Source organism: Scomber japonicus, chromosome 10, assembly GCF_027409825.1.
Source record: "Scomber japonicus isolate fScoJap1 chromosome 10, fScoJap1.pri, whole genome shotgun sequence".
Taxonomy (NCBI): domain Eukaryota; kingdom Metazoa; phylum Chordata; class Actinopteri; order Scombriformes; family Scombridae; genus Scomber; species Scomber japonicus.
Window position 1 is genome coordinate 14,668,532 of NC_070587.1, and position 13,898 is coordinate 14,682,429.

The 13,898-nt window shown below is 39.3% G+C and overlaps 1 protein-coding gene and 2 non-coding genes across 4 annotated transcripts in view; 1 reads left to right on the forward strand and 2 right to left on the reverse strand.

Annotated features, from left to right (window-relative positions):
* Positions 1-868: 868 nt before the first annotated feature.
* On the reverse strand, positions 869-941 carry trnar-acg (transfer RNA arginine (anticodon ACG)). Its single transcript has one exon. It is a non-coding gene; the product is annotated as a tRNA-Arg (tRNA).
* A 1,817-nt stretch (positions 942-2,758) lies between these two features.
* Positions 2,759-2,831, reverse strand: trnar-acg (transfer RNA arginine (anticodon ACG)). Its single transcript has one exon. It is a non-coding gene; the product is annotated as a tRNA-Arg (tRNA).
* Positions 2,832-6,002: 3,171 nt separating this feature from the next.
* Positions 6,003-13,898, forward strand: part of deptor (DEP domain containing MTOR-interacting protein) — a 30,461-nt gene continuing 22,565 nt past the window's right edge. The window contains exons 1-4 of one of the 2 annotated variants that reach the window (XM_053327572.1): positions 6,003-6,505; positions 6,698-6,790; positions 10,211-10,389; positions 11,241-11,364. In XM_053327572.1, coding sequence (XP_053183547.1) covers positions 6,492-6,505; positions 6,698-6,790; positions 10,211-10,389; positions 11,241-11,364 — 410 coding nt within the window. In that variant the 5' untranslated portion in view covers positions 6,003-6,491. The remainder of the gene's footprint in view (positions 6,506-6,697; positions 6,791-10,210; positions 10,390-11,240; positions 11,365-13,898) is intronic. The other variant, XM_053327573.1, reaches the window with a different exon arrangement.

Consider the following 13,898-nt stretch of genomic DNA (forward strand, 5'->3'; position numbering starts at 1 on the left):
AAGAATGCCGAGGACAGCCAGGTTATATTGTTCTGAAGTAATAAACTGACATCTTCTGCCACATGCAATCTGTTCGAAGCACTTAAAGATAGATGAGTGTTTTCTATGCACCTATGAAGAGGTTGGTAATAGGCCTGTATATCTAATGTATTTTGTTATATTTGCAAAAAAATAGTGTATATTTTAAAGATATATATTGTAGGCCTATATTCATTTACTTGTCTTATTTTGATTTCTGTGCAAAACCCTTCAAATACTAATTTGTTTTGCAGTGGGGATACATTTTTGATTGCCTGCTTTTGCCATCCAACGTTACTCATGTCTTGTCTCAAGTTTACTAACTTAATACTAAAGTTGCTTGTTATTTGAGGACCTAATTTCATAGACACCTGTAGATTTAAGATGAAGAATAAGCATTTAACTATGTTCTGTATGATTGTTGTAAAGAAAATATTTAATAAATGCATTGCAATAGACAAAACGTCCATGGGCTCTTTTTTTAGTTAAGGGTGAATAGATTATTAACTTGTCATTTTAGTGTTGATTCAACAACTACTCTGCTTATTAACTATCATAGAATCCGAATATTTTGTTTATGATATTAGTGTACATTTACGTAAGTAGGATTGTGAGTGCATGACCTTTACTTGTAGTGAAGTATTTTCGTATTGTTGTATTGGTGCTGCAGATGTAACGGATCCAAGTACTTCTACGACCACAGGATTGTTGTGCTACAAGTCAGACAAAAATAAAATGAAAATGTATATAAAGACATGGATTGGAGTGATTTCATACAGGGTTTAGCGCAGCTTCTTCAGTTTTTACCTTTTTTACCAAGTCAGACCATCATTAGGACAAAAAGTGTAACCGAGCTAGCCAGGAGTCGAACCTAGAATCTTCTGATCCGTAGTCAGACGCGTTATCCATTGCGCCACTAGCCCGATGAAGATTCTTCGTACGTCCAAAATAGATAAATCATTACTACATTATTATGAGCTACTGTGATTGTTGTTATATCGTGTATGACTCATCCTGACTGATTAAATAACAGTTAACTTCACGAACGGTTCCTAGTAGAGTGCCTAGTTCCTAGCTAAATAGTGGTAGTAATACGAACGCTGATTGGCTGCTACAGCATACAAATCCTGGTAGACGGAAACCTCATTGGCTGTCACTACTAAGAACAACCTTTACCGTTGTACAAAATAATTAAGTAGCTTACGTTTACTATCGTTTACCAACGTTAGCCTCTGCTGTAGTTTACTGTCGTTTCTCGTCGTGTTGCTCTCCAGTTGCTACTTTATTCCTCCTCGCTGTTCTGTATAAAAGGTCCGGACACTGGATGGGGGGGACAGAGTTGCTCTACCAATAAGCGGCTGCTGAGGTAGACCTTGAGTCCGTGTTTCGGTTTAACTGGTGACCGTGTTAACTGTTGACTTGACTTACGTAGGTAGTTCGTTCTTAGTAGTTTGAACCTTTTCAAAAACATACTTATCTGTGTTTAATATCTGAATTACACTTAAGTTAAATTGTGTTCAGAAGACCAATTCACATTTCTAACGTATTTCGTAATGTGAGAAAGTCACCAGTTAACACGACCACCAGTTAAACCGAAACACCTGATCGACTGACGCTGTGGAGTGAGGTACAGTGACTAAATAAAGGGAGCGCTGGCGTTGAGAAAGCCAGTGAGCCCGCGAGATGCTTGATTTTGCTCTTTTTTCAACCAGCCAGTCACCCTGGCTCATTTTAACAGGATTTGAGACAATCTGACACCCTTCGTCGTTGGGCTCAGAATCGTCCTAACTTCTCACCCCCTTACGGCGCCGTAAGAGGGTGAAACACACTTTCGAAAGTATAGCTACATAAAGGTGGCTCATAAACTTGGTCGAGTTGACTTGTTTGGTAATGTGACATGACATCACTACTCCCAAGTATTGTTTACAAACATCTAGGCTGCTTGTGCGCTACCTGTGCCTTAGTTACCTCAGCAGATGCCCACACCACACTACCCAAGTTTTGTCAACTTAAAACTTTCAGTGGATTGAAGTTGCACCACTTAGTAGCTAAACTTTGTTTTGGGTTAGCTCTTTTTTTTTTTTTCAAAAATATTTGTTCACTCAGCTTTGAATAAAATGTGAGAACAACAATTTTGAAGTTGGGCTTTTTAGTGTGGTAGTGGGAATAAAATATTTGTGGCCCTCTCTATCATGAAAGTTGCCCATCCCTGACCTATGTGAAACCGCAGCATCATTGTACAGTTTTTATAGGAGGCTAGATGTTATTTATTTTATTGTGCTTCCTAACACACTCAACCTGTCAAAATAAACATAGACAAAAAGAATAACCAAAGATTAAAACGATTTCTGATACAGCGGGACTGGGGGAAGGAGGGGGTCTGATGAGTGCAGTCACTGACGTGTTTGTCAGTGTGAGGTTACAGCAGAGAGAGAGACGGTATGGAGCTTAAGGAAATAAACAACTGAAACTTTTTTGGATTTTTCCAAAACAAGGGAAAGGGTAAGAATTAATATTTGGAAACTTAAATGACGGTCCATAAAGTCCAATTGTCAATCGCCATCTGGCTTCCATAGGCTACTACAGCCAGTCGGTCACCTGAAGGCTTTTCACAGCAGTGCCAGTCAGATCTGTTGAATCTGTTGCAGTTTAGTCCCACAATTTGAAGTATCAATCTGTCCATTGGTGACCACAACAATCACCACGTCATTATTTTGAAAAGGTTTCTTCAAAAAAGACACGAGCTAGCCAGGAGTCGAACCTAGAATCTTCTGATCCGTAGTCAGACGCGTTATCCATTGCGCCACTAGCCCACGTGACCATTGCTAATCATTTTCTTTTATTTATCAATGAATATTAGGTATTAGGAAATTCTACAATGACTAAAGTGTTTGGCCTGACACGTTTCTGTCAAAAAGTCTTGCCTCCTCAAAGCCGCCGTACCCGAATCAATTGATTAAAAAAAAGAAAAGAAAAAAAAATCGCTGTCCACAATGCCCCCATAGCCTGCAGATGTCGCGGTCGGACCTTGTGTCGACGAGGCACAGTTTAAACTCACTGACCATTTTGTTACGAACACCTGTGCAATCTAATGCACTCAAATACAACAGTTCTGCCATCAGTTCTACTTATATGGCCAGAAAGGTGATAACTCTACTTTATATTTTTTCAGGTCGTAGTACTAGTTGTTGTTGCTGTAGCTAGCAGTGCATTACAGGCTAGTAATATTTTGTCCACCACATTAACATAAATGAGAGAGGCAAATAACGCTTTTCAAGATGGGTTTGTATTGCATTTATCTGCAGTTAAAAATGTAGGATTTGCAGAAGCAAAACAGTCAGATGAGTCAGTCTGTAATCTTCTGGTTGGTAAGAGATTAATGGGCCCTTCTTCTTCTTCTTTATCCAGAAATATAAACCCAGCTTTCTAATTGACTATCCCAGACACATTTAATCAAAGGATAGTGATAGTATCATGACATACAAGAAATTTGAAAAGAAAAAAGGAAAAACTAAACCTTAAAAGATGTAGTAAAGTATTCAGCAGATTTGATTTTAGACTGACAATGCTGCTCATGTGAAGGTTATGGATGGAGGTAGAGAAAGAGGGAGTGCAGCCTCTGAACTGAACACAACAAGAGTAGACTGTGATAATGCACCCAATTAGTGATATCCCAGGGGTCTTACATTTTCAGCTAATTGGTACCTGTGACAGGATAAAAACAGATGAAAACTTTCAATATGATAAATATTATGTAATCTGGATAAATGTGGTGGGGGAATTTAGCCGTCTGTGTGTTTGTGAAACAAAAGAAAAAAATGTCTCTGTCCATTCGTAACTGAGTAAGTGTGTACAAATCAACTGATGGTTCAGTGTTCTCCATTTTCATTTTTCAGACGTTTTCTTATCAACGTTTTGTTATCAATCATGATGGTTTTGGGACCACATATGTAGGCTATAAGCTATTGAATATAAGAACATTTACATTTATCACTTCTTAGAACACATACTGTACACACATATGCACACATACACACACTCTTACCAGTGTAACCAGATCAGCCAGATGACTTAATCTGTCCTGGATTGAAATGGTAGTTTTATGTTCACTGCAAACACAGAAACATTTCTGTTTCTCTGGGAATGCACTCTCATGTAGTGAATAGCAGACTAGTGTCTGACCAGTTATTGCATTAAGATTTGTAATTCCTGTACATAACATTACTGACATATGATATAAAACCCAATTTCTTTTCTTTAATATCAAATTCTTTGTGTGGTCTGGCTTAATAAATTAATAATGACAATCAATGATATAAAGAAGTCTCACTGGATAACCACAGTTGTATTGGACAAAGTCCAGAGTCAGTAAGCTGTTCAAACCACTGCTGTTTCATCATCATTATAATAATTTACTTTTTTTTTGTCAATTTAATTTTTACTTTGTGAATCTATTTCTGAGTGTAGTTTTGCCAATCTGTTGTTTATTTGTATCTTGCCTTTAAATCTCATCAACTCAACATATTTTCACATTCACACTATTTTCTGTTGTAACACTGAGCTAACAACACACATCTTGCTCTGGACATGTTTCAGCTCATTTCGTTTGCCATTTGATAAATTGAGCAACTAATTTGGGCAACATAAATATCTGGAGCCAATTCTTTACCCATTTGTAATCAGGATATTTTTATTAAACTATGGTTGGTTTTCCATTATTGTCATATGCCATAAAAATCATATTAACTCAGACACTTTTTAATCATAACTGTAAACATGATTAAGACTTTAGTTCAACTTGAAGAAAAACATGTTTGGTTCATTAAATACATGCAGTTACAACAGAAATGACATCTATAGTTGCAATGTTTTTATTGCATTTGCTATTGTATTGCTGCAATGATAACATTTCTCCCGAGAGATTATTTAATTTGCATTTTACTCAATTATTTGGTATTGAACTAGACAAACTATCTGCATTGTACATGCCAGACTACATTCAGGAGGGTGAACTATCTCAATGTTATACAGAAAACAATCTCAGTCTCATTTTGCTGATGCTGAAATCATCTGAAGAATAAAAAAAACAGATTATCAATGCACCTGAGGCAAATCTAAAACTACTCAGAATAATCTTGTTCACATCTGCAGCAGTTTTGCACCAAGGGGAGGGAGGGGTTAATAAACAGTCTCACACACCCAGTAGGCCTACTAATGCTCAATTTAACATAAGTGGACACCTCTGTTGCAAAAGCAATAATCACTTTATAAACCAATATGAGGATACAACTGTAAGACAGTAAAATATAAATAATGTTGTAAGACATGTTCTCTGTAATATTGGCTGAGGCTACTTGTGAAGAGACAGAGGACTAAAAAGAGGAATATCTGGTCAGATAGTTACTGTTGCTAGGTTGCTGTTGCTAGGTTGTTGCTAGCCTGAGAAGTTAAGTAAAGCTAATGAGACGTTGATAAAGTTCTAGAGAAGCTTTTTGTCCACACTTGTTGTATTCAGTGCAGTTGTTTATCAGAATATGAGTGAAATTAACAGCGAAGAAACATTAATTATCTGAAGTAATACCGCGAAATAGTCAAGTGTCACAATATTTTCAGGTAGGCCTGATTGTGTGCTATTTATGAGACAACAAATGTCCTCACATTGTGTAAATACGGTTCTGCTATTACGAGTAGTACATATTCGTAATTTTACACAATAACGCATGTTAATATGCGGAAATTACTCAAATTAAATCATATTTATCCACCCGGCCCATTCTACTCCTACTTGTAGTATGATCAGGGTTGAGCTTTACGTTTTCCTACCCGTTTTCTGAGAAGACCCGCCCTCCTCTGCCTGTGATTGGCTAGAACTCGTTACCTTCATTAGTTGGATTGGGTGGTTTAGGTTTGAGGATAGATTAGTTAGGATCAGAGCCAATCAGAGGCAAAGTAAGGGCGGGTCTTCACTAAATGCGGGTGGGGAAAATATACCGAACTCGAGCAGCACAGACACGTGCCTCTGTGACCCCGCCCCTCCAGTGAACTCCCCCTGTGACGACAGCAGAGTCCTCCCAATGCGGGGGCTTTGAGCATGGGCACTGGCTGCGCCGTGGTGAAAAACGTGTATTCGCCCTGTGTGGTGTCAGTGACAAACAAACCAGCCCAGCGGAGCACAGTGAAAGGGAGTGTGCTGGATTCATTAACGCTGCATCTGGAGCGCATCAATTAAACGGAGGGATCCATAAAGGGAAGGTGGCATGCATGCATGCATGTATGTATGTGCGTGTATCTGCAGGTTTTTTGGAGACGGCGGAGGTTTTCGAGGAATTATAAGTGGATCGCTACTGATGGGGGGCTGTATGGGCTGTGACTCCTGACTGCCTGCATTGTTTCATATGTTTCCTGGGATGGATTAATTTTCCTCCTCAACCATCAAAGGAATAATAGCTGATTAACCCATCTATTCGCTCCCAATGATTCTCGAGAGGTAAGCAAAAATCGAGCCAGTGTCAGTGCATTGTTTATTCTTTGTTTTTTCAATTCATTCGTCCCCATTTGTGGTTTGTCTCTTGGTGCACACTTTGCTGCACTGCATGTTTTTGTTCTTTTGCACATTTACAAATACACGTTTAGGCGTTTTCCCACAGTGCAAAATGATGTCTTTGTCCTCTTATGTTAGCAGAGAGATGGATGGGATCGGGAACACCATGCAGAAGAAGGCTGCAGAGCTGGAGCGGCTGGCCGAGGTGCTTGTCACCGGAGAACAGCTGAGGTAGGTCGGTCAGTCTTGGTCCAAATCCCCGCTGACCCTCAGAGAGCTCCAGGTTACACATTGTGTAAGGGTAGCATGTTTGTCAGGAATGAAAAATGAGTAATAAACAGTAAATCCTTTACTAAAATGTAAATAATGTCAGTGTGGTGACTTTTTTTTGCTCACCCTATCGGATTTTGTGGCCCAGATCAGAATGAACAAGGACATGACAAGACGTGACACACTAAATAAGAAAAGTGGGCGTTGCAGACACGGTGGAGTGTAGGTTAATGATCATGCATGTTGCCCCCTCCCACTGAAAACTGGCACAACAGGCAGTTTCAGCTCCACTGCAGCATGCACAACCAAACAAAGGCGTGCACACATGCACAGCCCCCCTCATGCAAGCTGCTGCCCTTCACTGATACAGTATGTTACAGTAGGCTGCATTTTAACCTGATTTGCTTTGCCGTTTTTGTACAGAACGGATGAGTGATTTTTGTTGCTCCGGTAGTACAGTGCCCTTTGAGCTGCACAGGGAATAATGAACTCACTAACCCTAGCAGAAGCAGTATCATGCCCTGACCGTTCATCCCATTAGGGAGTTGTACCTCTAACCCTGGTAGCGTTATTGGCATGCCGTACCCTTTGACCTACAGTTTGAGACCTAAAGAAAGGCCCCATAACCCCGGTAGCGGTCACTGGCTCACGCTTCCAGCAATGAATAGAGGCTCAGTAGGTAAAGCATGGCACCAATGCCTGGAATTTCTGCCCCCCGCTGAACTTTGAGGAAAGTACTCCACTGAGTTGCATTTTCCAGCTGGCTGTCATAAATGGAGCAGAGGTTTTGCTCTTTCTGAAGAAGCACACACTGTATCATCCTTCTGTTGCAAAGAACCATAAAAAGTAACACAAGTCATCACCTCAAGAGATTAATAGTTTGTGTCTGCACATACTCTTCCCTTGCTTAGCGTGTGTGTGTGTGTGTGTGTGTGTGTCTGTGTGTGTGTCTGTGTATGTCTGTGTATGTCTGTGTGTGTCTGTGTGTCAGAGTCCCTGGCAGTGCTTTATGCTGAGGCTGCCAGCTGGCAGTGTGACTGGTGTCAATGAACGGAGGGTTGGTTGGAGTGGTCGTCCCAGAATGCTCTCCCTCTGAGACGCTGCTGTTCTGGGGGAAAGGACTTGAGGTTGTGACATACAAGGCTCGCTCACTGTCACTTCTATAGACATGGCAGTTAGCTTGAGAGCTTTTCACAATGTTCAGTATGAAAACACACATGGGACCGTTTAATGATTGATGTTGTCTCAGTATTTTACCTCGACTCCCTGCTTTGGCTTTGTCCTTTTGATCTGAATGGATAGTTCAAACCAAAGTATAGAAGGAGAGTCACAGTTAATTGCAGTATTCACAAATAAACAAAATTAGACTTGATTTGTAACACAGCTGGTTTAAAGGTGAGGGAGTGTACTTCCTCCACACCTTTTGTTTGATCATTTAATCACTAGCCAGGCTTGTTGAACATGACGTGACACAGTTCCTGGTACTGATAGCAGCAACAGTGGCTGTTTTTGAAATATCTTATCAGACATTTTTGTGCCATCATGCCAACCGCTCATATCTGGCAGCAGATCTGTTTCAATCACAGGGCTGAACAGGCAGATGGGAAAAAAAGATGGATATCATGATGGCACACAGACACATGCAGCTGCTGTAGTAAATCTTGTGACTAGTTCATTGTTGTGAATAGACAGTTTGTTACATTGGTGCACAAGGAACTTTTCTTCAGTACCATGTGGAGTGTAATTGTTTTCAACCCGGGACCCGACATCATTGCTGTCATCATCGGAGGCAGAGACTCCTGCCTATTGTTTAGTGGTCCAAGTACTAGTTCCAGACTCACAGTGTAAGATTACCTAAACCCAAATCAGTTTGACACCTGAGCTTCATAAAATTAAACAGCAAGGTGGCTGACTTTGCTCTAAGCTGCATTTGAGATGATTTTTTGGTAGTTTAGACTGTGAAGAGCATCATCCATGATGCCATCCCTGTTTGGAAGGGAAGTCCGAAAGTTGTTTGCTCATCTCGAGTCTTGGCAGAACAGTGTGTGGGTCTCGCTGAACAGACTTGGGCTTGGGCTGTCATAGCTAATCCAGAGTGATGCTATCCAGCTGCACACAGACTCAGCATGCAGTGGAACTAGCTAGCTGCAGGAAGCCTGGCTACGGCGGTAGTGGGCTGTTTCACAATGCTCGAGTTCAACTTGAGGTCACCTTGATGATATGAAACCAGCATTTAGGCCGTCTATAGAAGCATGAGGTTTGTTAAGTGTGATACTGTGTTCTTTAAATGAATCACGTTTCCAAATACTACAGTTTTCTTTTAGACTAATTTATGATAAACAGCTCACACTAACAAACAAAGAACATGTAGGCTGCCACCTTTTTACAAGTTGAAATATTTGTCATTTTTATTAATCCACAGATGCATTATTTTTGTGGCTGACATGAAAAAGAATAAACCAAAAGTAAAAACAAAGCCGTCATGAACGAGCCACACGCATCTGTTAGCTTTAGTCAGCAAAAACAGTTTTCTGGGATTAAAAATCTACATTACCTAGTCGACAATCTGCTGGCAATATCCTATCATTTTATTACTGTCAGTGCACTGTGTACTGTAGTACAGTTTATTCATCTGTGCCATAGAGCTCCATCATTCTCCAAAAGTGATTAAAAACCCACCAATGAGCCCCACTGTTGCACTGGGTAAATTGAACATGGACACTGTTATTTATCATGAGTTAATCTTACATACTCCGTCCTGCTGCTGTAAATACTCACTATGGTACCAAATACATATTAATCAGCAGCTGAAAATGGTCCCAACAAGCATTATTAACCTCTTTTCGTTTATGTCATGTCTGCTTATAAAAAATTGTTTTAGGAAATTACCTAACCTTTTTTTAGAAAGTGAAACTTCATATTTGAGCCCTGTTTTCTGGGGTAGGAGCCGAGAGACACAAAGTAGGACAGTCAGAAAATAGTGAGAGATGGACATCGTTAGTTTATTTCTTTCATGGAATTTGTTTGCTCAGAGAAAAAAATAGAATAAACTTGACTTATCCTTTTAATAGTTTATCCTATTTTAAACATGGATCTGTCAACATACCACGTAATGTAGAGTGCTGATGGTACTTTAATTTATTCTAATGACCTGTTTTATTTATTAATTATTATCATTTTATTATTATCAAGTTTACTATGTAAATGTATGCTTATATGATTTCTTTGGGGGGGGTAATATTACCTTGTTCTTCTCGTATTTGCATCTTACACACAAGCATCTACCTCACATTAAAAAACGTTGTGGTCTAATTTAGAAAAGTCAACACTGAATGATTCTCCTGTTATTTTCTCCTCCTTCTGCTACTTGCTGCGCTCCAGGCTGCGGCTCCACGAGGGGAAGGTAATCAAGGACCGGCGGCACCACCTGCGGACTTACCCAAACTGTTTTGTGGCCAAAGAGCTCATTGATTGGCTGATCGAACACAAGGAGGCCTCAGACAGAGACATGGCCATCAAGATCATGCAGAAACTCTTAGATCAGAGCATAATTCACCATGGTAAGAGCTGTTTATGTGCCTGTGCATATATCAAGTGTGTGGAAGTAGTCACATATGTGCTTGAGATGTGTTTTCTATTTCTTGTAATGGCAGGGTTCTCTCTCCCCTTCTGTTCATCTCCGTCTTTCTTTCTTTCTATCTTGACATTTTCTGGGAACGATCAGTGCCTCTCAGTAGATGACTCTCCATGTCTCATAGTCAATTTGGCCCCAGCAGTTGGATAACATGAAAGTAAATTGATTTAGCTGAAAAGTAAATGTCCACTTCCTCAAAGTTACCTAAATAACAAATACTAGAAATTCAAGACCTTACCTACCATAAGGGAAAAAGTGTAATTTAAAGGTCCCTACATGTTGGGCAGAACTGTGCTCTGGTTCTTGACAGGCAACGAGTGACAAACTCTTCTTCTTCTATCTTTTTGTCACAGATAATCCATGTTTCTCTCTTACTACTGGGTTTTTCATGCTAGGGCTCGGTAATATGATGAAATATTTTTTATACCAAATACCTTGATATTGATATTACAACAATATTGTAGGGATTACTATAGGCGTGTTCAAAAATATTTACACAATGAGACTTTTGATATGTAATCGTCAGTAATGTGGATGTAATGACTAAGTGGCACAAACAGCTAAGTTCAAAAAATTACACCACTCTACTGTAATGAGGCCTTTAAAACCAGGAGGACAAAACGTATCTCATATTATGATATTATGATATCCAAAATCTAAGACGATATCTACTCTCATATCACGATAGTGATATATCGATACATTTCCCAGCCTTGTAGGTGATAATCCATTAACTACAACCATTTCATTTTATTGTGCATGTTTGTCTGTTCTCAGTGTGTGACGAGCACCGAGAGTTCAAAGATTTGAAGCTGTTTTACCGATTCCGCAAAGACGATGGCACTTTCCCATTGGATAGCGAAGCCAAGGTCTTCATGAGGGGGCAGAGGATCTATGAGAAGTATGTACACACACAAACGCAAACCATGAACAGACATGTACGTTATGTGATGGAGTCATATATTCCATTGGCGGGATTTCTGTTATATTTTAGCGTTGTGGTGTAAAGTAATGCATACACTTTTGTGCCGTGATGAGAATATGCATAGTTAACTGGTTCATTCATTTACCATGTGGTGGGATTTTAGTGATTGCATTTGTTGTTACAAACAAAATGCATAAAAAATGAAGATTATGAAATGAGATAATTCATTTTTCATAATGTGTATTGTAACATGTCTTTTACTGCTGTATTTCATGTTCATGCTTGTCAGTCTTTTTATGAAAATAGTCTTTTTATGTAGTGTTGGTTTCACAACTTTGCAGGATGAGGCAAATCAATATATCAGATGTGTCTGGACAAGAGATGATTCATAGTGTTTGTCCAGTGACAGGCTGGATTTAGATGAGGGCAGAGGATGCCACTAATAGGACTGTTTTTGTTTGTCATCAGCTTTGTGCCCATGATGCTGTTTTTCCACTAGTGATGAGACTAATTATTTCTATAGAAACACCAAAGACCCAGTGGTCTCAGTGGCATCTCTACGTGCACCTCAAAGTCAAAGAGTTTTTTTTTTTTGGGGGGGGTTGTTGTACAAAACACACAGTTTGACCCCTCTTCCCAATCTCACACGTCCTGCCACCTCTTTGTAACATGAGCAACATATATTTCTGTATCTCGCCTCAGACATACACAGTGACACACTCCTATAAACAGAGCCCTATTTGTCTGTTTCTAGATAACACACGCACACGCACACACACACACACACACGCACACACACACACACACACACACACAAACACACACATGCAGAGCAGTTGCATAAGAGGAAGAAACAGTCCAAGGGGAGACATCTGTCGTCTCAGCTCTCAAAGCTATGTGTTTATGTAATCACCATGGTGCAGTCCAGGACATACACAAAAACACACACACACACACACACACACACACACACACACACACACACACACACACACACATACACACATATATATATATATATATATACAAAACCCCTCAAGCTTGCTCTGATTGTTGCTTTCTTGCTAACTTGAAGTTTCTTCACAATCAAACTGACAGTGTAAGGAACAGTCCTATAACATAAACACAACTATCTCCCAGTCTAAGTGCAGTCCATCTCCTGTTGTTTGTTTTTGTAAAGGTACACAAATGTGCAAGTAGCTTTCTCTGAAAAAACAACAACAACAAAAACAAAGTTAATAACACAGCTGAACAGAACTAAAAAAAAAAAGTTTAATTAAAGCTACATCTGAATAAATTAATAGAACATCCCAATTCAGGTTTTTAGGAATTTGGCTTTATTATATGTCATCCACCAAATACTACTGTGAACCTTTTCGTGTTTGTACACTCCAACATTAGGAGTTGGACAGGTTATAGTTCACATACATTTTTGGTTATATTTTAATATTCACATTGTTTGAATATTTCATTTCTTGCCCTTATTCTAATGTAAATTAAATTCTGTTTGACGAAGTTAAAGTAAAAGTTTGAAGCTGAGATAGTTTTTGTTAAATATAAAAAATAATTGTAAATTTACTTGTAAGCTAGCAGCTGGTAAAGCAGCACAGTGGGACTATGGTCAGACTGGTTTTAAGTTTTTTGATGATCACTTTATTACCTTTGAACATCAAGACTAGACTGTCTTTCATAGCATTAAAAGTCTGCAGATATTTATGCAGAAACTTCACACACTGTTTATACTACTTGACTGTCCAATATGTTACATGGAGTGCTCGTCTCTTTAGCCAGTTTTACATGTTTTTCTAATGGAAAAATAAACAGCACTTGCTCAAACATTGATCTCTGATAGTGTCAATTGTCAAATCAGCATACACAGAGTGCAATAAACAAACCACAGGAAGTCATTTGAGACTGTTGTTTTGTCAGTGGTTCTTAAGCAACAGAGAAGGTAATGTTTTACGAGGTTTTTAAAGCATTGTTCACTGTTTGGCATTTTTGTAAAAAATTAATCCAGACACTTTTTCAAAGCTATATTAATCCAGAGACGAATGACGTCCTCGTCTTTGTCTACCTGGTGAAGCTGTGTATTGTGTGCCTTGCTCAAGAACACCTAGGTAGTAGTAACGAGGAAGGCACTGCTCTTCCACTTCTGTTCCAGTCTAGGGTTCAAACCACCAACTACCTGTGGTTGACTGTGTACTTCTCTAGTCCCATTTCTGTTGAATTTGACTATTTAACAAGAAATTAAACCTGTAACTGTAATTTCAAATATGTGTTTCCTGATTGAATCTAAGTTTACTTAAAGGGTGTACCAATTTTACATGTCAGAACCTGCTTACGGGTCTTGGGAAGTATTTCTGCATAAAGGCTTTTGTGGCTCCAGAGGGAAAGTCTGAAGACGACAACCTGGAAAATTAAAAAAAATAAATAAATAAATCATGGTGTGGTGTTAGAAAGCAGTGGGTTTGCCAGACCTCCACTCCTCTCTGCTTGAGGCTAGCAGCTCA